Source organism: Bufo bufo, chromosome 7, assembly GCF_905171765.1.
Source record: "Bufo bufo chromosome 7, aBufBuf1.1, whole genome shotgun sequence".
NCBI lineage: Eukaryota > Metazoa > Chordata > Amphibia > Anura > Bufonidae > Bufo > Bufo bufo.
Genome location: NC_053395.1, coordinates 170,586,867 through 170,612,215, shown reverse-complemented (window position 1 = coordinate 170,612,215; position 25,349 = coordinate 170,586,867). Strand labels below are relative to the sequence as shown.

General features: G+C 42.2%; 1 protein-coding gene and 1 long non-coding RNA gene across 4 annotated transcripts in view; one reads left to right on the top strand and one right to left on the bottom strand.

The window, feature by feature from the left end:
* Positions 1-1,403: 1,403 nt before the first annotated feature.
* LOC121007889 lies at positions 1,404-20,847 on the top strand. The gene is made up of 4 exons (XR_005780482.1): positions 1,404-1,835; positions 4,471-4,475; positions 10,943-10,951; positions 20,837-20,847. It is a non-coding gene; the product is annotated as an uncharacterized LOC121007889 (long non-coding RNA).
* USP40 (ubiquitin specific peptidase 40) overlaps positions 1,406-25,349 on the bottom strand; it is a 93,361-nt gene continuing 69,417 nt past the window's right edge. The window contains exons 23-33 of one of the 3 annotated variants that reach the window (XM_040440158.1): positions 18,132-18,199; positions 14,636-14,710; positions 14,414-14,519; positions 12,612-12,706; positions 11,857-11,975; positions 10,115-10,180; positions 9,820-10,030; positions 9,487-9,582; positions 9,309-9,390; positions 4,469-4,628; positions 1,406-1,528 (exon numbers count right to left, since the gene is read on the bottom strand). In XM_040440158.1, coding sequence (XP_040296092.1) covers positions 1,492-1,528; positions 4,469-4,628; positions 9,309-9,390; positions 9,487-9,582; positions 9,820-10,030; positions 10,115-10,180; positions 11,857-11,975; positions 12,612-12,706; positions 14,414-14,519; positions 14,636-14,710; positions 18,132-18,199 — 1,115 coding nt within the window. In that variant the 3' untranslated portion in view covers positions 1,406-1,491. Of the gene's footprint in view, positions 1,529-3,300; positions 4,629-9,308; positions 9,404-9,486; positions 9,583-9,819; positions 10,031-10,114; positions 10,181-11,856; positions 11,976-12,611; positions 12,707-14,413; positions 14,520-14,635; positions 14,711-18,131; positions 18,200-25,349 lie in introns of those variants that run through there. The other 2 variants (XR_005780481.1, XM_040440159.1) reach the window with 2 other exon arrangements.

The following is a 25,349-nucleotide window of genomic DNA, read 5'->3' as shown; positions in this document are numbered from 1 at the left end:
GACTAGCTCTCCCTATATCACCCTATCCTAATTGACCAAAAATATATGACATGACAGACACACTAGAAAAACACATACAAATACAAAAACACAGATCCCAACGTTACGTTTCCCCAGTCAGTATAGCTTCTGACTGGTTCGTCAGGGGAAGTGGAGATCAATACTCCAACAACAGTGTCTCATAATAGAGATTTTTAAAATTTGGCGTCCCTCAATCGAGACCCTCCAGGAATAGAAGCCCAGATGTAGGCTATAGATGACCGGTGTCCCTAAGTCCTGATCAAAATCAGCGCCTTATAAAGTGTCCACCTCCATTTTAATCCCTCCCCTCTTAGACAGTCTAGTTCCCAGAATAGATGAAAATTGATATTCAAAGTAATCTCTCCCAGTATATATAGCATGCCCCGTAGGCTTGGTGATACCACATTTGGAGAGAGACACATTGTACAGTCATAAGATACCTCACAATTGATAAATCCATTGAGAAAGCATGTAAACGCCGATTTGGAACGCATATGCGTTCCACAGACCGGAAATGATGTATAAAACCGGAAGTGACACATATAATGCTGTTCCGAAAACCGGAAGTCACTCTGGAACGCAAATAGCGTTCCACCATGCGATTTAGAAGATTCAGTGAGGCTGTAAAGTTAGTTTCCAATCATAATGATGTTGAAATAACAGGAAGTCGCATGTTTAAAATGTATTATTCCATTCTGTATATTATTTCAACCAGAATCAAACATAAGATAGATAATATAATATAACATTTGACAACGATTACCAAAGGGACACAGAGGGGAGGTCTGGGGGGAATTAGATCAAACCAGACACAAAAAGGGGATTATAATTTTTATATATTGACAAGGTACCACCGGACCAAATATCACAATGTTCTGATAGCATATTTGAAAATTGCTTTTCTAAAGTGAAACTCCTCCTTACTTAATATTTTTAGGTTAAAACATGCTGCATGGATTGTTTTCTTTACAGGGATGTTTGTTTTTCTGGAACAGAGATCAGATAGTCTCCATAGACATGGGTTTTAAAGATAATCCTTTTCACTACCTGAAACTGCCACTAAAGGGAGCTTAGTACAATAATGGAGTTCAGGGCATAAGTATGCAGTAAGTGCTTTGCTCCCTCTAGTGGTAACTGCAGGTAGTCAGCATTCTTACCTTTTAAACCAAGGGAGAACAGTCAATTCAGAGTTGATTTAAAGATATATTTAATTATTGAGGAGGCTAACATTTATTGTCAATCAGAAAAAATGATAACGGGTATACAAACACTTGCAGGTAGATTAGCCATACTTCATGTAAACTTTTGAATCCCTTTAAGCTATGGAAGAGAAAAATGATAGACACGTGACATTTATCACAGAGAAAAAGTTTATTTTCCAATCTCTTAACTGAAATGGTCAGTTTTTTTACACCTCCCAGACATACAGTATATTGCTCCTATTGAAAAGGGTCTTTCCACTTGCAGACATCAGTTACATCTGGTCATGCCGTCATCTCCAGCTTTCCTATGTGGGTTTAAATATAAATTCAGACACACTCCTAGTAATGGAATTGCCTTAGAAATGAATCCAGAGTGAAGTGTAACTTAATGATCCTTTAATTTAGGGCTCATGCACACGACCGCGCTCCATCTGGGAAACACGACCAGCGCCACGCTGGACATCTCCTGGACAGACGCCGGCTCCTCTGACCCAAACTCACAGCATTACAGCCATTTCCGATGCAGAGTTCCTATGTGACCACTGGTCTATGCTACTGTACTCACACGATGATTGAGTACAGTACAATACAACGCACCAGCGGTCAGATAATGTTTCCTGATCGTGTGAATGAGCCCTTATGCTCATCATTGTTTCTTTGGGGTTCTACCCCCATAAGCATTGATACCATACTGATATATACCAAGGGCTACAGCTTTTTCTCTTTTTCAAAACAGAGCCACAAGGCCATAGCCCTACGTTGATATGCTAGCAAAGCTTATGCTGGGAAGCCTCCTTTATAAGTCAGATACTATGGTCTGCACTGTTAAGTAAAGTAGTCTAAAGTAGGAAAATCCTTTAATGCAGCTAGTATTTCTATGGAGAAATGTCCTGATCGTTGCCTAGAATAAGGGAAGTTCACCCAAAGTTTAAGCTCTAGCCTGAACACCAATCGTATTTTGCATGGCTCGAGTGTTAGCATGTTATATGGCCTACTCTCATCCAGAGCTGCATGGTGCTAATCTTAGGGTACTTTCACACTAGCGTTTTTCTTTTCCGGCACAGAGTTCTGTCAAAAGGGCTCAATACCGGAAAAGAACTGATCAGGCATATCCCCATGCATTCTGAATGGAGAGTAATCCGTTCAGGATGCATCAGGATGTCTTCATTTCAGTCTTTTTGACTGATCAGGCAAAAGATAAAAACTGCAGCATGCTACGGTTTTATCTCCGGCCAAAAAAAATTAACACTTGCCTGAATGCCGGATCCGCCATTTCTTTCCATAGGAATGTATTAGTGCTGGATCCGGCATTCAAAATACCGGAATGCCGGATCCGTCCTTTCCGGTCTGTGCATGCTGGATGACACTGGAAAGACAGATCCGGCATTTCAATGCATTTTTTCTAACTGATCAGGTTTTTTTAAGACTGATCAGGATCCTGATCAGTCTTACAAATGCCATCAGTTGGCATACGTTTTGCTGGATCCGGCAGGCAGTTCCGGCGATGGAACTGCTTGCCGGATCACTCTGCCGCAAGTGTGAAAGTAGCCTTAAAAAAATCATCCACCAGTCCAAACAGGACTTCTCTGGCGATTCACATACTGGGAAGTATAGTCTTGGCAAAAAGCAATGAACAAAAAATAAAATAAAATAAAAATCACAGCATTATAGAAGGTTGTTTATAATGGTAAAGAGGCTGTTCCTACTTCTTAAGCCTGTATTACACCAACAGATTATCTGACCAATTTCTGTCCAATCAGACCAATAGTTGATGTGTATAACAAAAGATCTGTGTGTGTAAACGGCCATCTAGCCAACAATGCACTAATGTGTATGGGGTCTTTTAAAAACCATTCTCTACTTTGGCCAAGAGATGAGGATCATCATTCACCCAGTGTTTGTCTGCAGGCAGGTTGGAGCTCACTCACTGCTCAGCCACCCTGTGCAAAAATGTTTAAAGGGCATCTGTCAGCAGATTTGTCCCTATGACACTGGCTGACCTGTTACATGTGCGCTTGGCAGCTGAAGGCATCTGTGTTGGTCCCATGTTCATATGTGTCCGCATTGCTGAGAAAAATGGTGTTTAAATAAATGCAAATGAGCCTCTTGGAGCAATGGGGGCGTTACCGTTACACCTAGAGGCTCTATCTCTGCAACTGCTGAGTCCTCTCCACTGTGATTGACAGGGTCAGATGTGATGATGTTTCCACTGCCTAGTCCTGTCAATCAAAGTGCAGAGGGCTCGGCAGTTGCAGAGAGAGCAGAGCCTTTAGGTGTAATAGTAACGCCCCCGTTGCTCCAAGAGGCTCATTTGCATATAATAAAAAATATTTTTTCTCAGCAATGCGGACACATATGAACATGGGACAAACACAGATGCCTTCAGCTGCCAAGTGCACATGTAACAGGTCAGCCAGTGTCATAGGTACAAATCTGCTGACAGATTCCATTTAATGTAGTGAGAGGAGTCTGAAAAAGGCTTCTACTTTGGGAACCAATAAGCTCAAAATCCACCATTTCAGAACCCTAACGAGTCTTACACGAGGAAACACTCAACCTGCATATCATCAGTGCTATTATCCGCATCAATCCCATAATACAGAAATAACAGTTTTTTAGATTGTCTCTTTTTCATAAACCTTCTGTGGGACACAGAATAGTACAACATGGTAGCAATCTGACAAAGACAGGTCACTAATGTCTGCAGCAGGGTGGAAGGGACAGCTAACCAGATAAAGGCACATTAAGGAAATTCTTATGGGTGACTTATAAAACCAACAGATATCAGCTGCGCTGTAAAAGACGACTCGTTTTACATGTTACCTACCCTATGCAACAAGATCTCCAAGCCTGCAAGTGTCTTAACAAGCCCTTAAAATTCCAATCCAATAACAGGGTGCAGTTTACCACGATTAAGAGCAGCTTATTCCCCCCAGCAGGAATGTAAACCTTCACCGAGCAAACCTAGAATGAATGGAACCATCACGAGAAGCCACAGTGAATGAGAGCTGATGAATACAGCAATGTGCTTTTCTCTTTTCACCCAAGAGCAGCAACCGGACAAGAACCGTGACAAGTAATTTGGAGATGATGAGAAAAGAGAAGGCACATCCACAGAGGAAAAAAATGTCCCTGACGGTTTGCAGAAGAGTTCTGTGACAAGCACTGGTCTACAGCAAATAGAGATCACGACCTCCAGGGGAAGAGAGACCTAGATACCACAAATCACACTGCCTTCCACTGACAGTGTATGTCTATCCCTGAGAAAAAGGGAAACCGTATCCCAGACTGTTTGCCCCAAGCTCTGGAGCAAGTCTTTGTTATCTGAATACTCCCACTCGGATGGATAGAGATGCTTCCGTCTTCCGCACACTTGGACGAACTTTTTCACTGCAAAGTGCTGAACTGTGAAAGAGAAAGGGAAAATAGAAGTGGAAATCTTGGCAATTATTAAGAAGGTCTACTAAAAACGTTAAAGGGCTTCTGTCACCCCACTAAACTCTTTTTTTTTTTTGTGTACTTATAATCCCTATCCTGCAATATATCTATACATTATGTTATTAATCATTTTCGTTCAGTAGATATGTCAAAAAAGTACTTTTATAATATGCTAATTACCTGTCTATCAGCAAGTAGGGCGTCTACTTGCTGGTAGCAGCCGCAAAAAAACGCCCCCCTCCTCCTGTTGATTGACAGGGCCAGCCGCGATCTCCTCCTCCGACTGGCCCTGTCAGCATTTCAAAAATCGCGCGCCTGTGTTGATTCGGCGCAGGCGCTCTGAGATAAGGAGGCTCGTCTCCTCAGCACTCCCTCAGTGCGCCTGCGCCGATGACGTCACCGAAAGAGAAGACGTCATCGGCGCAGGCGCACGATTTTTGAAATGCTGACAGGGCCAGTCGGAGGAGGAGATCGCGGCTGGCCCTCTCAATCAACAGGAGGAGGGGGCGGTTTTTTGTGGCCGCTACCAGCAAGTAGACGCCCTACTTGCTGGTAGACAGGTAATTAGCATATTATAAAAGTATGTTTTTTGAAATATCTACTGAACGAAAATGATTAATAACATAATGTATAGATATATCGCAGGATAGGGATTATAAGTACAAAAAAAAAAAAAATATGAGTTTAGTGGGGTGACAGAAGCCCTGTAAAGGCTATGGACACCTTCGGGGCATTTTATTTTTTAACGATTGCATTTTACTCATGAAAAAAATAATTTTTTCCAACCTGAGACTGTTGCAAAACTACAACTCCCAGCAAGCTAATAGCTGTAGGCTGTCCAGGCATGATGGAACTTGTAGTTTTGCAACAGCTGGAGGGACGCAGGTTGGTCATTCCTGGTGTACATAGAAAATGTTCAGCTGTTTTTGAGTTATAGGGGTTAGAAATCAGTCTATGTGCAGAGTATCACCTCTCAGTCCCATCAGTTGACGGCTCATGTGAAGTCTTATCTCTGATCTCCTGATCTCATAAATACTCATTATAGCTAAACTCAAATTGGATGCGAAATATGGATACGAATATGGCTTAAATGAGTGTTTATGAGGTCAGGAGGTCAGAGATAAAGCTTCACATGTGCTGCCAGCTGAAGGGACTGAGAAGTGATACTTTGCAAACAGAATGATTTATAACCCCTGTATCATAAAAACAGCTGAACATTTTTAATAAAGACCAAGTGAAAAAAAGATTTTTAACCCAAAATAATAAAAATGCAATCCTAAAATAAATAAAAAATGCCAGATCACCCCTATTAAACCAGACACATAGCCTGGTAGGGGTGATCCTGCAGTTTAAAACAATACATTTGTCCTCACTGTCGGCGCTACGGTTGTTGATAAAATCATACTTTTATTCCTTTGCTGGCAGGCAATTTCTAGCACCAGGAGGCGGGCTTTTTCAGTATGAGCACCGCTATGTGACGCCTACCGACGTCTAAACACCCCTCCTCCCATGGTGTGCTGTCCGAATCTTTTGCAGCCCCATTGAAATGAATGGGATTGCACCCATTCTGCAAAAATTGCGCAATGGATGAGGACCCATTCATGCAGATGTTTGAATGGACCCTAATGATGTTTGTGGAGAAAGGGGAGAGGAGCTGGATACAGAAGAGCTACTCTGTGCACTTTTAGAGGTTTTGGGGACTACAATATACAGTCAGGTCCATAAATATTAGGACATCGACACAATTCTAACATTTTTGGCTCTATACACCACCACAATGGATTTGAAATGAAACGAACAAAATGTGCTTTAACTGCAGACTATCAGCTTTAATTTGAGGGTATTTACATCTAAATCAGGTGAACGGTGTAGGAATTACAACAGTTTGCATATGTGCCTCCCGCTTGTTAAGGAACCAAAAGTAATGGGACAATTGGCTTCTCAGCTGTTCCATGGCCAGGTGTGTGTTATTCCCTCATTATCCCAATTACAATGAGCAGATAAAAGGTCCAGAGTTCATTACAAGTGTTCTATTTGCATTTGGAATCTGTTGCTGTCAACTCTCAAGATGAGATCCAAATTGCTGTCACTATCAGTGAAGCAAGCCATCATTAGGCTGAAAAAAACACAACAAACCCATCAGAGAGATAGCAAAAACATTAGGCGTGGCCAAAACAACTGTTTGGAACATTCTTAAAAAGAAGGAACGCATCGGTGAGCTCAGCCACACCAAAAGACCCGGAAGACCACGGAAAACAACTGTGGTGGATGACCGAAGAATTCTTTCCCTGGGGACGAAAACACCCTTCACAACAGTTGGCCAGATCAAGAACACTCTCCAGGAGGAAGGTGTATGGCCTCTTTCACACGGGCGTTGCGGGAAAATGTGCGGGTGCGTTGCGGGAACACCCGCGATTTTTCCGCGCGAGTGCAAAACATTGTAATGCGTTTTGCACTTGCGTGAGAAAAATTGCGCGTGTTTGGTACCCAAACCCGAATTTCTTCACAGAAGTTCGGGCTTGGGATCGGTGTTCTGTAAATAGTATTATTTTCCCTCATAACATGGTTATAAGGGAAAATAATAGCATTCTGAATACAGAATGCATAGTAAAACATCGCTGGAGGGGTTAAAAAAAAAATAATATTTTTTTTTAACTCACCTTAGTCCACTTGTTCGCGGCCCGGCATCTCCTTCTGGCTTCATCTGATCTCTGTGCAGCAACAGGACCTGTGGTGACGTCATTCCAGTCATCACATGGTACGTCACATGATCTTTTACCATGGTGATTCACCATGGTAAAAGATCATGTGACGTACCATGTGATGACCGGAGTGATGTCATCAAAGGTCCTTGAGCTATAATTAATGCTCACCACAGGTCCTATTCAGTAAAGGGGACAGAAGGAGATGCCGACATCGCGATCAAGTGGATTAAGGTGAGTTAAATTATTATTATTTTTTAACCCCTCCAGCGCTGTTTTACTTTGCATTCTGTATTCAGAATGCTATTATTTTCCCTTATAACCATGTTATAAAGGGAAAATAATAATGATCAGGTCTCCATCCCGATCGTCTCCTAGCAACCATGCGTGAAAATCGCACCGCATCCGCACTTGCTTGCGGATGCTTGCGATCTTCACGCAACCCCATTCATTTCTATGGGGCTTGCATTACGTGAAAAACGCACAAAGAGGAGCATGCTGCGATTTTCACGCAATGCACAAGTGATGCGTGAAAATCACCGCTCATGTGAACAGCCCCATAGAAATGAATGGGTCAGGATTCCGTGCGGATGCAATGCGTTCACCTCCTGCAACGCATCCGCGCGGAAAACTCGCTCGTGTGAAAGGGGCCTATGTGTGTCAAAGTCAACAATCAAGAGAAGACTTCACCAGAGTGAATACAGAGGGTTCACCACAAGATGTAAACCATTGGTGAGCCTCAAAAACAGGAAGGCCAGATTAGAGTTTGCCAAACAACATCTAAAAAAGCCTTCACAGTTCTGGAACAACATCCTATGGACAGATGAGACCAAGATCAACTTGTACCAGAGTGATGGGAAGAGGAGAGTATGGAGAAGGAAAGGTACTGCTCATGATCCTAAGCATACCACCTCATCAGTGAAGCATGGTGGTGGTAGTGTCATGGCGTGGGCATGTATAGCTGCCAATGGAACTGGTTCTCTTGTATTTATTGATGATGTGACTGCTGACAAAAGCAGCAGGATGAATTCTGAAGTGTTTCAGGCAATATTATCTGCTCATATTCAGCCAAATGCTTCAGAACTCATTGGACGGCGCTTCACAGTGCAGATGGACAATGACCCAAAGCATACTGCAAAAGAAACCAAAGAGTTTTTTAAGAGAAAGAAGTGAAATGTTATGTAATGGCCAAGTTAATCACCTGACCTGAATCCGATTGAGCATGCATTTCACTTGCTGAAGACAAAACTGAAGGGAAAATGCCCCAAGAACAAGCAGGAACTGAAGACAATTGCAGTAGAGGCCTGGCAGAGCATCACCAGGGATGAAACCCAGTGTCTGGGGATGTCTATGCGTTCCAGACTTCAGGCTGTAATTGACTGCAAAGGATTTGCAACCAAGTATTAAAAAGTGAAAGTTTGATTTATGATTATTATTCTGTCCCATTACTTTTGGTCCCTTAACAAGTGGGAGGCACGTATGCAAACTGTTGTAATTCCTACACCGTTCACCTGATTTGGATGTAAATACCCTCAAATTAAAGCTGACGGTCTGCAGTTAAAGTACATTGTGTTTGTTTAATTTCAAATCCATTGTAGTGGTGTATAGAGCCAAAAATTTTAGAATTGTGTCGATGTCCCAATATTTATGGACCTGACTGTATTTTTGCAGGGTCAGGTAAGTCCTGACTTGCAGGATCCATTGCAGTGGCTATAATGTACATATCTCCTCTCCTAATTTATGCAGCTCCATTGAAAGAAGGAATTAGCAAACTGACGTGATCACACTGATAAACCTGTAATGATAGGACATGTCAGAATGATGTTTGGTATCACACTGTATGTGCGGATGTACAATACCATAACATTTTTTTTTTCGTTCCGGCATCTTTGAAATTGGTGGACATTTTGAATTATTAAATCCTTTAAAGGCCCCAGACTCTTACCTCTTCTTCTTGTCCTCTGCAATCTGTCTTTGCTTTTCCTTAGCAATAAAATCTGCTTCTGAGCTGAAGTCCACTCTGTCATCTAAGAAAAGGTTCTGCCAAAACCCAACAAGTCAATACCCAGAACCCTTTCCACAAAATTATACATACAAATAGTCTGATCACAGATGCAACTCACCTTAACCCCAATAATGTCACCATCTTTTAGGTTATATGGCGCCACCTGCAGGTTATCGGCTTTCTTTTTCTTCTTTTTCTTAGAAACTTGCTGAGTCTGTGGAGGGCAACATCTCAGACATACATAAGCAGTCTAATTAAATCTCTACAAAACACTCATTGGGTTTCTGTTGTGGATAAAACCATGGTGAAGGGAAGAAACATTATTATATGGATGGTCATTGGGTATACTGTAGATGAAACGAATGGGTTGACAATGGGTGGGCAATTGTATGAATGGACCGGAACGCTAGTTTTTTTTCATATCCTCAAAAACACATACGCATACACTCACCCAGCTGGATATCGGAAGCCATTCATGTTTATCTGGAAAGTACTTTGCAATCTCAACTTTGTCCACGGGCAAAGAGCAATGGGTGGCAATCTTCTGACGCAGAGCAGATGCTGTGCATCCATTAGAAATATTCCAAGCGATGTCCACAGGTGGGAAGTATCGACACTCCCCTGGGACGGAAAGTTGAATCCGCAGAAGTATATCTTGAGGTCTAAATGATCAAGATGGAAACTTGAGAATTTTTCATTTCATACTATATGCCTTCTAATATTCCATTGCGTAATGCAATACTCACCCGAGAATCTCCTCCACCTGCAGCGGCTCCACACAAAGTGTTGTGTTAGAACCTAGTTTGCAGTCACTGCAAAGAATGGAGAAAGTAGTATTAATATGGTCAAGACTTTTAACTTTTTAAAGAGTTTTCCAAGAGTTAAATACAGATGACCTGTCCTAGGGCATCCATAAATGATCAGTAGAAGTCCTTCTCTTAGCTCCCCCACCGGTCAGGGGGTCACTGAGATCGCACAAGCACTTCCTCAGCCTTTGTGCTGCTCAGTCCCATTCTAGTGAATGGGATTAAGCTGCAATATCAAGCATAGCCACTACAATGTACGGCACTGTGCTTGGTATACTAAGGCCTTGTTCACACTTCAGTGTTTGGTCAGTGATTTCCATCAGTGATTTGTGAGCCAAAACCAGAAGTGGAGCCTCCACAGACATGAGGTAGAAGGGAAAGATCTGCTGTTCTGTGTTTAGAGCAGCACCTGGTTTTGGCTCACAAATCACTGATGGAAATCACTGACCAAACACTGAAGTGTGAACGAGGCCTAAGAGAAGGAGTCCCAGGAGTCGGACCACCACCAATCTGATATTAGCAGGAAAAAAGTTTTTTGTCCTCATCTGAGCAACGTGGATAATCTTTGCTGCTGGATCCGCAAAGGGAAAGGTCCAAAGTTTCCACTGTCCAACAAAATATAAATACCGGATCCACGCTGATACTTTGGAACAACTGAACTGTCTGGTGTGAACCAGCAGGATTTGTGCCTCGGTTCACACCCTCCTTGTTTCCTTCTCCAGGGTCACAGACTGCCGGCAATGCTGCCTCTCTGTGTTGTGGTCCTAGTGTACAATCGTAGCACGAATAGTGACGTTCCATAAACGCAGATTGCGCAGAATAGACATTTATTTACTTACAAGATCGCGGTCAACATTTCGCATATAAAACACCACTTCAAACCGCACAATAGCAGCTTCCACACATAGACATAAAACTTCACTAAAAAGCCTGACCCGGTGTTTTTGCCCCTGATGAAGCGGAGCGAAACCCGGGCTTCTTAGTTTTATCTCGATGTGTAAAAGCTGCTATTGTGCGGTTTGAAGTGGTGTTTTATATGCAAAATCTTGAAAGTAAATAAATGTCTATTCTGCGCAATCTGCGTTTGTGGAACGTCACTATTCGTGCTACGGCTGTGCACAGAGAGGCAGCATTGCCGGCAGTCTGTGACCCTGGAGAAGGAAACAAGGAGGGTGTGAACTGAGGCACTAAACCTGCTAGGAGTCCACCCGGATTGGAAACAGTTCACACCAGACAGTTCAGTTCAGTTCAAAAGTATCAGCGCGGATCCGGTACCAATCTGATATTGATGGCCTACACTAAGGAAAGGTCATTCATATTTACCTCTAGGAAAACCCCCTTAAGTTCCCCCCACTTCAGATCAGCTCATCTGCTAGTCTGCAGCAGCAGGAACATGTCCTACTGTTTATTCCACAAATGGAGATCAAGCATGCTCAGCTCCCACCAATGAAATATTCTTTAGCGGAAATAAAGGGGATCCCAAGGAGCTGAATCCCAGTTTTTAGATGCCTTAAAAGGGTTGCTTCCCTGTTACAGAGCAGCTTTCTGTTCTGGTTCATGGAGCGGGATCTTGAGTGGGGAGGAATCTTCCATGATGTCCATTTGCCCTCACGGGCATATGGATAGGGACTGTCTTAATGGGAAACCCCTTTGTCTGATGTGCATATGCTCGAACAGGTCACCTGATTTGCACGTGATTTAGCCGGAGCAATTTTCCTAAACCCTTGTTGTCCAAGGTCCAGACACGAAGGTACTCAGGAGAAGGAATCCCAAGAGCATCAAAAACTGTTAACGTCATAATCTGAACAGAGAAAGTATGAAAATGGATAAACATCTGAAAGTCATAGCGCACAATACTAAGACAACATGGACACTAAGGGTACTTTCACACCAGCGTTTTTCTTTTCCGGTATTGAGTTCCGTCACAGGGGCTCAATACTGGAAACGAACTGATCAGTTTTATCCTAATGCATTCTGAATGGAGAGTAATCCGTTCAGGATGCATCAGTTCAGTCCCTCTTACAGTATTTGGTCGGAGAAAATACTGCAGCATGCTACCGTTTTCTCTCCGGCCAAAAATCCTGAACACTTACCAGAATGTCGCATCCGGCATTAATTTCCATTAAAATGCATTAATGCCGGATGCCCCAAGTGTTCCGGAAAAACGGATCCGATTTCCCGATCTGCGCATGCGCAGGCCTTTAAAAATGAGAAGAAAAAAAAATACCAGATCTGATTTTCCGGATGACAACCAGAAAGACGGATCCGTTATTGCAATGCATTTGTGAGACGGATCCGCATCCGCTTGCGTCCGGATTGCCAGCGACGGAACTGCCTGCCGGAATCCTCTGCCGCAAGTGTGAAAGTAACCTTAGTCAAGCTTATTTGTGAGCTCCACAATGCAATACACAAGGACTTGCTGCCGACTTGTAGATACCTGAAATTTAAGGTCTTGTAGTGAAGCATCTTTGGATATTTCTATGTGGCACACAAAGCAGAACTCAGACTCCACATCTGCCTGTAGAGAATTCTCTGTAAAAAGCAGAGAAACAGCAAATTGTTGAATGACCCAATTAGGTTGTTCACTGCATAAAAAGTAGTAGTAATGCCGCTCACAGGTGGTGAGCCAAAAAGTGTCATAAATGCACAGTGCCACACCTGTCCACAGGTTGTATGAGGTATTGCAGCTCAGTCTCATTTACTTGAATGGAGTTGAAGTGCAGTAGCAGACATGACCCGTGGACACGTGTGGCAAGGATTCTGGAAGAAAGCAGCCATGTTTTTCTAATCCTGGACAACCCTTTCTCATGTTCCCCTACACCTCTGCCAGTGGATCAACTACCGGGTGGGCTTAATTTGACCGGTCTCTATCAAAGACATATCTGCCACAATCTGCTTCCCAGTCAGAGAAAATGCAGCTTGAAGGGGTTATCCAAGAGTAATACAGACCTTGCAGAGTGGCCGACCAGCGGTGGAGATCATACTTACCTGCTCCCCGCTGCAGGGTTCGATGCCTGATGCTCCCAGGCACCTGATCCATGGGAAGCAAGTCACCTCTGAGGCCTGTTATTGGCTGCAGCAGTCACGTGCTTCCCCTGTCAACAGATGTTGATCTAAGAGTGACAAGGAGAGGAAAAGCCGGCCCGGGAGCGCCAGACTCTGAACCCAGCGGCCAGGACCAGGCAAGTATGGTCTCCACTGTGGGTCGCCCACTCTGGAAGGTCTGTCTTAAAGCCCCTTCACACTTCTCAGACAGTTTTTCGGAAGGAAGCATTCCTTTCTGACAATCGCCTGCTCATCAGTGAAGGGAGGAGGAGCGATCGGTAATGCCATCACTCGTCCCCATACTGAATCATTGCTTGCCGGCAGTAGAGGCTGTTTAGACGGTAGGATCTGCTGCACGCAAAAAATTATTTAGGTGTCCACACCAACCTATTACCTGGTGAACAAGCGTTTCACTCGTTCATCGGGTAATCAGCGGCGCCTTTACTCAGGCAGATGATTGATAAGTGTTCGTACGGGCACTAACATGTAGACAAGCCTTGAAACGGACTATGGGACAAAAATGGATGAAGGAAGAGAAGGCTATTGTTTTAGTGCTGCTGAGATAAAATAGGAAAAGAAAAACAACATGGGGGGAATTATCATTGTCTTTGTGATAAAACATCCGCATCATGAAGACACAAATTTTTACAAAAACATAATTTGACAAAAATGTTGTGACGTTCCTGCCACTCACGGCACTTTTTTCCCCCTAAGCAGAAGGTGCGGGACCTCCCATGGCTCCTAGCTCTACAGATTTAGGCTACATGCACACGACCGTTGTGTGTTTTGCGGTCCACAAATTGCGGATCCGCAAAACACGGATGACGTCTGTGCGCGTTCCGCAATTTGCAGAACGGCACGGACAGCCTTTAATATAACTGCCTATTCTTGTCCGCAAAGCGCGGACAAGAATAGAACAGGTTATATTTTTTTTTTGCGGAACGGAGCAACACCAAAACTGCGGCTCGGATGCGGACCAAAACAACAGCCGTGTGCATGAGGCCTTACTATAATTTGTTCTATGGTAGCTCTGGTTATTCTGGTGCATGGACAGATGAAGATGCCACACAGTTAGTAAGGGGCCTGTGTCTTTGTGGCATCTTACTCCAGGGCACTGGTGTATGAAATGCCAGTCTTAGTAAATCCCCCCCCCTGCCAAGTTTTTGATAGATTAAACATTCCTAACGAACCTACCTCCAGATGGGTGTATCAGCAGTGCGGCTGGATGAGACACGACATGATTCATGGAATTTTGCTGCGTCTTCGTACAGTACAGCCATATTCCTAACTTCAGGAAGCCCTGGGAGAAAGTTATCACATACAATGAGATTTTCTTAGCAGTAGTAATATGGACGATAGGAAAGTCCAGGATAGAACAAAGCTGTCTGCGATATTAGAGTGCTAACAAACACTGACCTTGGGCGGAAGTCTTCCTTCTGTTATAACAAAAATGTCCCCGGACCGAATTTTTAAATCTTTCAATGAAGAGTCCTGAAAATACAGAGAAAGGAGGAAAATAGATAATAATTAGGGTATGTTCACACGAGACTGAAATGCTGCAGATTTGCCACTGCAAGGTTGTACAGTACCAGCAAACTCTCATTCACTGTTCTGTGCTACAGATGTTAAATCTACAGCGTCCATGCTGTGTATTTTCATCACAGATTTTACTTTTTGCAATGCAGAGAGTGAAATCGGTATAAAATCAGCAGCGTTTCTGCGATGAAGTCTCCAATAAATACCGCACCATTAGGTGTGCTTTCTTTTATTGCTGCAGATTTGCAGCAGCATTTCAGTCACATGCGGGCCTGCCCTTAGGGGGACCCGGTTCTTCTAGCAGCCTACTCAGACACTGGAGTTATTACTTTCTAAGGACATCTTGCTGCTATGATGTCTGCCATCCAAAGCACACAAGGAAGAGCAGATCCTGTTCCTCCCTTCTCCATAGACTTCTACAAGCAGCATGTAACCGGATCTCTCAGTGAGCTATTAACCTGTGTTCACTGAAGGTGGATTTTAGCAGTGAATGGAGACCACTCTCCATCGCTCCCACAGAAGACCCATTCTCAGAATCACTGGGGCTGGCTCAATGGATGTCTCTTCCCATATCCATGTTTGGCCGCATAGCGGCAGTTAAAATGTCTATTTTACCAAAACTGCTCTACTTATTTGAGACCCTTCCGGTGCATGTACCAAAGACGGAGCTACGAGCATTGCAGGCTGGTATATTTAAATTCATATGGAATGGGAAGAGACATAGGATAGCTAGTAGTACCCTTATGGCCCCCCTGAAATCTCAAGGGGGGTTGGCAGTTCCAGATATTGCCAAATATTACTGGGCCACACATCTTAGACGATTACCGGCATGGTCTAAACTCTATGCTTATTCCAGGTGGATGGAAATTGAAAAATTGTGGATTGCTCCGATACATCCTAACTCTTTGTTGTGGTCCCCAATTCCCCAAGTTCAATTACCAGAATTATTAGGGCCAATGCTACATACATACAAAATATGGCAATATTTCAAGCACCGTTTCTCTCTGGTCTCTGAGAAATCTTCCATGACATCTTTTCTGTTTACACCGCTTCTCAATGTTGGGTCAGAGGTACTCTTTTTTAAACCTTGGTTTGCCAAGAAAATGTTTAGGTTTGCAGATATGATTGATTATAGAACACTACAATTACTTTCATTTGATGAACTTAGAAATTCTAGGTCACTTATGGAAGTTACTAGATATCAGTACTTGCAAATCCAGCATTTGTTTAACACGTTGTTTCATTCAAAACCGGTATCTATCCCCACGTCTTTTGAGAAGACACGTAAGCTTTCAGAGTCTACTAAGGGTCTTATATCTGAAATATATGTGCTCCTCTCCTTCCCGGGCTCTTCTGCATCTATCCGCCATTCGTACATGTCTAGTTGGGAATCGCTCTTACGCCGTCCTGTTTCAGTGGATGATTGGAGGATAATCTGGCAGAGAGCTGCGATGACATCAACTTGTGCTATTCATAGGGAAAACACTTACAAAATAATGATGTTCTGGTACCACACTCCACAATTACTACATAAGTTTAGTTCTGATATTTTGGATCGTTGCTGGAGATGCAATACGGAGGAGGGTTCACATATTCATATTTTCTGGGAATGCCAGATTCTAACCCCATTCTGGACTATGGTGCAGGAAGTCCTATACAGCTTATTTGAAATAAGGTTCCCCTTAGATCCTTACATATATTTACTGAATATGCCACACATACCATTGAAGAAACACCTACTAAGGTTGATGTTATACATCTTGACTGCTGCTAGGCGTTTGTTAGCAAGGTTTTGGAAAAGGACAGATTGCCCGTCACGAGCTGAACTCATAAATAGTGTATTAGAAGTCAGACGCTTCGAATATATGTCGGCTACACTGCTTGCCTCGGTGGATAGATTTGACCGAGTCTGGAAGCAGTGGGACATGGTGTTTGATGTCTCAATCTAACAAAGTTTACACCTTACCCCATCTATCCTAACCCTAATGTGTCTGGTCTTGTCACTCCCCCTTGTATGTCCAAATCTTTCTTACAGTAAATTTTGTATAATTCTGCATAGTTATTGCAAATATAGATATTTTGTTACTTTAATAGCCTATAGGCTTGCACTATAGTAATATTCATTCATGACCATTGCGTATGTTTTTTCTCAAGCTTATTCAATGTAAGGATATATATGCATATAAACATAATGTATGTTATTTTTATGCTCAAATGCCCTTAGATATATCTTTGTATCAGGAATAATGCACTCCAAAGTCATGTTTCTTTTTTTTCCATTATATGTACATGTTTATTCTTGGAAAATCGTCAATAAAAAGACAATTGATAAAAAAAAAAAAAAGAATCACTGGGGCTCCCAGTGGTTGGATACCTAGCAAATCTACATTTATCGCTAACCCTTTGCATATGCGATAAATGCTGCTCCTGGGATAACCCCTTTGACAAATATTGGGTTAACAGTGTGACCAGTAACACTTTTCATAAAAGGGCAATAAAAATATCTGCACTTTTAGCTGTAATGGAGGTGATAGTGTGATGGTGGCACAATGAGACTTGGTTCCACAAAATGCAATGCAATCTTCAGGCAGAACGTTATATAGAGCACGAGGAGCTAAGTTGATTAATATATATTTTGTGGGAAAAGATTTTGTAAAATGTGTAATTTATACATTTATATCTCTGCTTTTTCTAACTGAAGTCCATCCCGTGAACAGATCTCAGTACACGGGGGAGGTGTTATCAGTGATGGATAGGATTCTCTGTGTAAGTGTGTTTACAGAGATAGCGGTCCGTCACTGACAGCGGTACACGGGGGAGGCATTATCAGTGATTAATAGGATTCTCTGTGTAAGTGTGTATACAGAGATAGCGGTCCGTCACTGACAGCGGTACACGGGGGAGGCATTATCAGTGATTAATAGGATTCTCTGTGTAAGTGTGTTTACAGAGATAGCGGTCCGTCACTGACAGCGGTACACGGGGAGGCGTTATCAGTGATTGATAGCATTCCCTGTGTAAGTGTGTATACAGAGATAGCTGTCCGTCACTGATAACACCTCTCCCATGTACAGAGATGTGTTCACAGGGGTGGTCTTCTGTTAGAAAAAGCAGAGATATAAATGTATAAATTACACATTTTACTAAATCTTTTCCCATAATGTTGTATTATATATGCTGCCTGCAAATTGCACCGCAGTTTGTGGTGACAGGTCCTCTTAAAGGAGAAACAAGCAAGAGACTGAAGTTTTTCTCTGCAGCAAAGTCTAATTGTGCCGCCATCGCAATCAAGTTCCTAAAAGGAAGAATATACAAAAGTGAAAAAAGAGGTGATGCCAGAATATATACTAAAAACATCACTTGGTGCCATTATTACCTCTTCAGTCAGAGCATCTCCAGCTTCATAGCACCAGTCCATCCTTCTTAGGTGCCAACCAGCATCACCTAATAAAAAAGGCTCATATCAAGTCTGAACTGAATTATGGTTCTGAATTTCAAGACATTAATAAGTGCTATTAGAAAGGTATTATTCAAATTACTCATGTCATATTAATAAATGCATGTATGTAGTACTGTGAAACCATACTGTATAGTCACTAAATAGAACATATTAAAGGGCTGGCCAGGATTTTGATATTCATGGCCTACCTTTAGGACAGAGAAGGCAAACAGACAAAGTGTACACCGTATATAAAACTTTCTATGTGTGAATGTAATGATGATTTATGTGATTACAATATTAGAGGGAAAGGATACGTTTATTGGGGAAAATTGTACAATTGAAAAGAGGCTCTAGGACCCTGTTGGGCCGCCTTTAGCCTGGATACAAGATGAGATATGGTTGGGCATGGAGGTATACAGGTTCTGTATGGTGTCCTGCTACATATTTGCCCACAGATGTTGAAGCAGAGCCTGTAGATCCCGCACACTTGTAGGTTGCCGATGCTGGTGTCCAAGGTAATCCCATAAATGCTCAATTGGCAATAAACCTGGCGAGCGGGCAGGCCAAGGAAGTTTTCCAATGTGGCGAAGACATTCCTGGGAAACCCATGTTCTGTGTGGGTGACAATAATCCTGCTGGAAGGCCCGTCATGAGAGGAACATCTGTGGCTGCAGGGTGCCCTGCACATATCACTGAGCTGTTAGTGTCCCTTGTATCACTGCTAGGGGTGACCGACTGTCACATGTGATGGCCCCCGCACCAGCAGTGTGTCACATCACAGCAGGATTGAAGGGCTCACCACGACACCTCCATGCTCGAATACAACCATTGTGGGATCATAAACAGAACCTGGATCCATTGCTAAAGATGATCTGGCTCCAGTCTGTAGCAGTCCAGGTTTCTTGGTCAAGACACCACTGCAAATGATGGCAACAGTCTGTCAATGGCGGGACACGGAATGGGCGCCATAACACCAAATATCCTTCTACTAAGGGTTTGGAAATGGTCCAGGCTGAGCCAGGGGTGTGTAATGAAGGTGCTGCCTGTGTCTTGTGGACAACAAAACTGTGGGAGCTGCTGATGCTTGCCAGATCAAATGATCCCCCTGTACTGGTGGTCTGTCTGGGCTGTCCAGAGCCACCGCTCCTAAAAGCTATGTCACAACGGTCTAGATCAGGCATGCTCAACCTGCGGCCCTCCAGCTTTTGCAAAACAACTCCCAGCATGCCCGAACAGCCTACAGCCGGGCATTGTGGGAGTTGTAGTTTTACAACAGCTGGAGGGCCGCAGGTTGAGCATGCCTGGTCTAGATGGTGGGCAATATTTTGAAATCACCATCCTGCTTCTCTCAGTCCAATGATGTGCCCACACTGAGAGTCTGCCAACTGGGCAAAACGTCTTTGAGTGTGCCATACAGGCATGTCTAGCAGTCCATGATCTCTCACCAAGAGGTGCACTACTCAAAAGTAGCCTATGAGAACCTTGGTATAGGGCAGCGGGGAAGCACCTTTATGCACTCCACACCTGTAATCATTTACATACTGCCCGAGACACAACTGCATGCAGAGGATTTGTAGCCATCCGACATTTCTATCTGCGTCATTTTTCTTTCATATCCAGCGTGTATGATATTTACAGATGAATCTAAAATGAATCGGATTTAAAGGCAGGTTCCCATTCTTTACACACATCCCTTATGAAGCCACGTTAGTTAGCAATACATGTGGTGCATGTGATTTGAAGAGAATGGGAGCATTGCTGCAGTAACCAGCTCTGTACGCTACACAATGGACGCAGCTGTATAGGGACGGTGCCAAAGTTACAAGGCAACAGCTGATTGGCAGAGGGGTGAGGTGTTGGATCCCTGCCAATCTGATATTATTAGTTACATCCTGAGGACAGGCCACCAGTGTCAAAATCTTGCACAACGCCTTTACATATATTCAGTTCTTAAATGTTTGATATTCACAAAAGAGAACATTATAAAAGGTTAAAGGTTATGGACACCTTTGAGGAAAGTGATTATTATTGCATTTTACTCATTTTGGGCTAAAAAACATTAGTCTTTATTTCACTTCTCAGTCCCCTTAGCTGACATCTCATGTGAAGCGTTATCTCTGATCTCCTGACTTCATAAACACTCATTTAAGCCATATTCTTATTGCTTTGATAAAAGTTTAGCTATAATAAGAGGTCAGGAGTTCAGAGATTAAGCCTTACATGAGCTGTCAGCTGACGGGACTAAGAAGTCATATACTCTGCAAAAAGACTGATTTTTAAACCCTGTATTTCAAAAATGGCAGAAAAATTTTAATAAAGAGTAAGACCAATTCAAAACTGATTTATGCCCAAAATGAGTATAATCCAATGATTTTAAAAAAACTCTTCTTTTTTTTCAGTGTGCCCCCATTCTTATGCAATTATAACTTTTATTATATGCAAATTAGCCTCTAGGAGTAGGGGGGGGGGGGGGGGGAGATTGCGTTGCACCTGCTCCTAGAGGCTCGGTTCTCCCACCTCATGTCACGCTCTTCTACTCTTGATTGACAGGGCGCCAGGCCAGCGTTGGTCTCCTCCTGCCAGCCCTGTCTGCAGGGGAAATCTCGCATCTGCATCGTCCCATTCAGTATTCGGCGCAGGCGCAGTGAGTGAGGCAGCCGGCGAGCGTCCTTCCTTCACTGTGCCTTCGCCGAATACTGAATGGGACGACGCAGACGAGATTTCCCCGGCAGACAGGGCCGGCAGGAGACCAACGCTGGCCTGGCCCTGTCAATCAAGAGTAGAAGAGCGTGACATGGGGTGGGAGAACCGAGCCTCTAGGAGCAGGTGCAACGCCCCACCTGCTCATAGAGGCTAATTTGCATATAATAAAAGTTATAATTGCACACAAAACGGGGGCACACTGAAAAAAAAAAAAAAGAATAGCAGAGTTAAGTTCAGGTGACATTTGCACATGTATAATGTCAGCCTGTTTAATAGCAAAAATTGTGGTGACAGAAACCCTTTACGGTTTCCTTAGCCTTTAAAATGTAGATTCACATGCATTCAATTAAATAATGAATTCATCTAAATAAAAAGCCAAGATCTTTACAGCCTGTACTATAGACCAGAACTTTTCTTGTGATTTGGACTGTAGAATCTTTATAACAATAGTAGATGGGCACTCTAATATCCAGAACCACCGAGTAATTTGTTCATAATATTTAATCAGAGTAAAACAAATAATAGCAATATCATAAAATACAATCAATGAATCCAATATCTAAAATAGGCCTACAAACAAAATATGAACAATCTTATATTAATTCTAATAGCCGCTATAGATGGGGTAGATAAAACTAGTAATAAGCTGCCACCAGAACAATCTCCGGTTACAATGGTTGAATAAGTCGGGCGGGTAATAGGCACCTGCAAATAATCCCCAAGTGATGTGTTACACAAAGAAATATATAAACGTGAAGTGCAATATAATGCAATAATCCAAGTGCAATATAATACAAATAAAACCAGGAAAAGGGGGTATAATAGAAATAAATAAAAATTATAAGATGCTGGTGATCACTTTTCCGTGAAAAAAGAGACAAAAAAGTCAATTTAGATTGTGCAATGTTGCTGTATATGAATAGGTGATAGTCAATCACTATTTAAAGTGCATATGCTGCCCGTATTCAACAAGATTTTGTAGTGGCTATTCCACAACTGTAGCTAATACCTCCGGGTATAGCTATTTTGTTCCAATGGTCTGGTCAGTGTTAAATGCTCTCCATAATCAACCAGAGAAAATGCAGAGAAAATAAAATGTCAATTATTTAACAATCGCTGCACCTTGTAGTAATACTCACGCTTGATGGTATATTCCAATCTGTAGCGTGGCTGTAAGAAGGCTTACCTCACGTATGATATAAGGAGGTACCTTGCTAGTATGTCTTGACTCTATGGTCCGTTTTCGCTGTTAACCGCAGTTGTCCAGAGCCGACCGTGGTTCCCAGGTCTCACTCTGATTGAATCAAGGGCAGAATCTGGATGCGTCTGCACTGGGCGTTTCTCACTGCTCCATGTGGTTGGTTTAATTACTCCAGCTGATTTCTGCTATCCATGTGTTACCAGACTATGGCCAGTAGATCTGGTATTAGTTTGGTGGAAGCGCTTTTTCTAGATATCAATCATCATATTGAAAATCTAGTTCTGCCGGTTTTCTGCCAGGATTAGTTTCTTATCCGTCCACGCCAGACGCGTTTCGAAGGTTGGACTACCTTCTTCCTCAGTGGCTTTGGTAAGAACTGCCTGGATATCCGGCTTTTATTCCTCTGGCTATCAAAGAGGGTTGTTTATTAACCCTGGAGTGGATCTTGTGGATCTGGTAGTCATTTAGTCATATAGTTTTTTCAATATGGTTCCTATGCGGTTTTTTATGCGGTTTTTTATTATTTATTTCTCTGGCTATCAAGAGAGCTCTTTATTAATCCTGAACAGGATCTTGTGGATCCAATAGTCTTTTGGTCAAGCAGCTTTTTCACCATAATTCCTATGTGGTTTTCTGGTGCGTTTTTTTAGTGCGGTTTTTTCTGCGTTTTTTTTCATGCGGTTTCTTACAAAAATCTCATAAATTCTTTTATAACCACACATAACTCTATTTGCAATGAATCGCTTTTGTGGGAACTGGTTATATTCTCACATTAACTCGCTTTCCCTTTGAAGGTAGGAAATCAAACATCTGAGCGACATCTAAATAATTTATATATAATTATACATATCAATGGTAATGCATAAGATGGACCCATGCCCTAGACAATATAGGATCACCTATAGATTTGGCGTATCTGGTAGGTGGGTTAATCTCAGTATGCATTACCTGATATCTATCATAAAAATATAAAATAAACATATATATAATTTAATAAATATCATAAAAAGTTTTTTAGCTAAAAATTTATTAAAACATTTCTAAATTTTATTTCAAGAGAGAGACATACATGTGAGTAAAGCAGGGAGGTCTGTGGGAGAAATTTTGCAGAGGGTTCCCACTTAGAGACTTAGGTAGTGGATTATTAACCCTGTATGGTCCATTTATCGTATACTCTATTCTGGTGTGCAGTAGTAGTCAAGGGAATACTAGATGATTTCATGTAAGAGGAATACTCGTGATGTATTTGGGTTGGAAGCCTTCCGACCAGGAGGGGTCACAGTGCTGATAAACAGCCAAACTGGTACCCCCCGTGATCCGGAGGCATCCAACCCATTATAGGAATCCGAAGATCTCGAGTTCGGCATTTAATCCGGCTGGTGCCAGACTGCCAAACTCGAAAATTCTTCTTGACTCCACCCTTGACATTCGGGCAATATGATTGCCTCCCCTCCAATGTCGATCCAGCTGTTCAAAAGCTGCGAATTTCAAGGTTTTTGGATCCTGGTTATGAATCAGTTTAAAGTGTCTGGACAATACATGCTTATCATAGCCCTTTTTAATATTATTTATGTGTTCCGCTATTCTTACTTTTAATGGTCTTTTTGTTCTACCTATGTATTGTTTGCCACACATACACTCTATTATATATATGACATTTGAACTATTGCATGTTAAAAGTTTTTTAATCTCAACGGAGAAGGTATTTTGGGTTGAATTCACTCTTGTGGTTTTTCTAGCAAAGGATGTAGTTTTACAGTTCACACAGCGTCCGCATCTGTGGAAACCACTGCTTTTAAGCCAATTGTTAGTGGATCCTTTGGTCACTACTTTCTGTTTAATTGATGGCGCTATTTTCAAACCCAAATTGGGTGCTTTCGTATATACTATCTCCGGTATTAAGGGAACTAAGGGGCCTATGATTTTGTCCTTCTGGATCAGATGCCAGTGATTTTTAATAATCCGCTCAATTTTTTTATGCTGTGTATTATAAGGTAAAATTATACGGAATTTTTCTTCACTGGTTTTAGTCTCTGTATCAATCTGATTAGGTATAAAAAACTGGTTCCTATCCATTTCTCTGACTTTTTGTAGGGCTTTGTCCACCACTGCATCTGGATAATTTTTAGCCAGGAATTGATTCCTCATATTAGTTGCTTCCTCTTCAAATTTATCCTCACTAGTACAATTCCTCTTAATCCTCCGAAAGAATAGCGGAACACATAAATAATATTAAAAAGGGCTATGATAAGCATGTATTGTCCAGACACTTTAAACTGATTCATAACCAGGATCCAAAAACCTTGAAATTCGCAGCTTTTGAACAGCTGGATCGACATTGGAGGGGAGGCAATCATATTGCCCGAATGTCAAGGGTGGAGTCAAGAAGAATTTTCGAGTTTGGCAGTCTGGCACCAGCCGGATTAAATGCCGAACTCGAGATCTTCGGATTCCTATAATGGGTTGGATGCCTCCGGATCACGGGGGGTACCAGTTTGGCTGTTTATCAGCACTGTGACCCCTCCTGGTCGGAAGGCTTCCAACCCAAATACATCACGAGTATTCCTCTTACATGAAATCATCTAGTATTCCCTTGACTACTACTGCACACCAGAATAGAGTATACGATAAATGGACCATACAGGGTTAATAATCCACTACCTAAGTCTCTAAGTGGGAACCCTCTGCAAAATTTCTCCCACAGACCTCCCTGCTTTACTCACATGTATGTCTCTCTCTTGAAATAAAATTTAGAAATGTTTTAATAAATTTTTAGCTAAAAAACTTTTTATGATATTTATTAAATTATATATATGTTTATTTTATATTTTTATGATAGATATCAGGTAATGCATACTGAGATTAACCCACCTACCAGATACGCCAAATCTATAGGTGATCCTATATTGTCTAGGGCATGGGTCCATCTTATGCATTACCATTGATATGTATAATTATATATAAATTATTTAGATGTCGCTCAGATGTTTGATTTCCTACCTTCAAAGGGAAAGCGAGTTAATGTGAGAATATAACCAGTTCCCACAAAAGCGATTCATTGCAAATAGAGTTATGTGTGGTTATAAAAGAATTTATGAGATTTTTGTAAGAAACCGCATGAAAAAAAACGCAGAAAAAACCGCACTAAAAAAACGCACCAGAAAACCACATAGGAATTATGGTGAAAAAGCTGCTTGACCAAAAGACTATTGGATCCACAAGATCCTGTTCAGGATTAATAAAGAGCT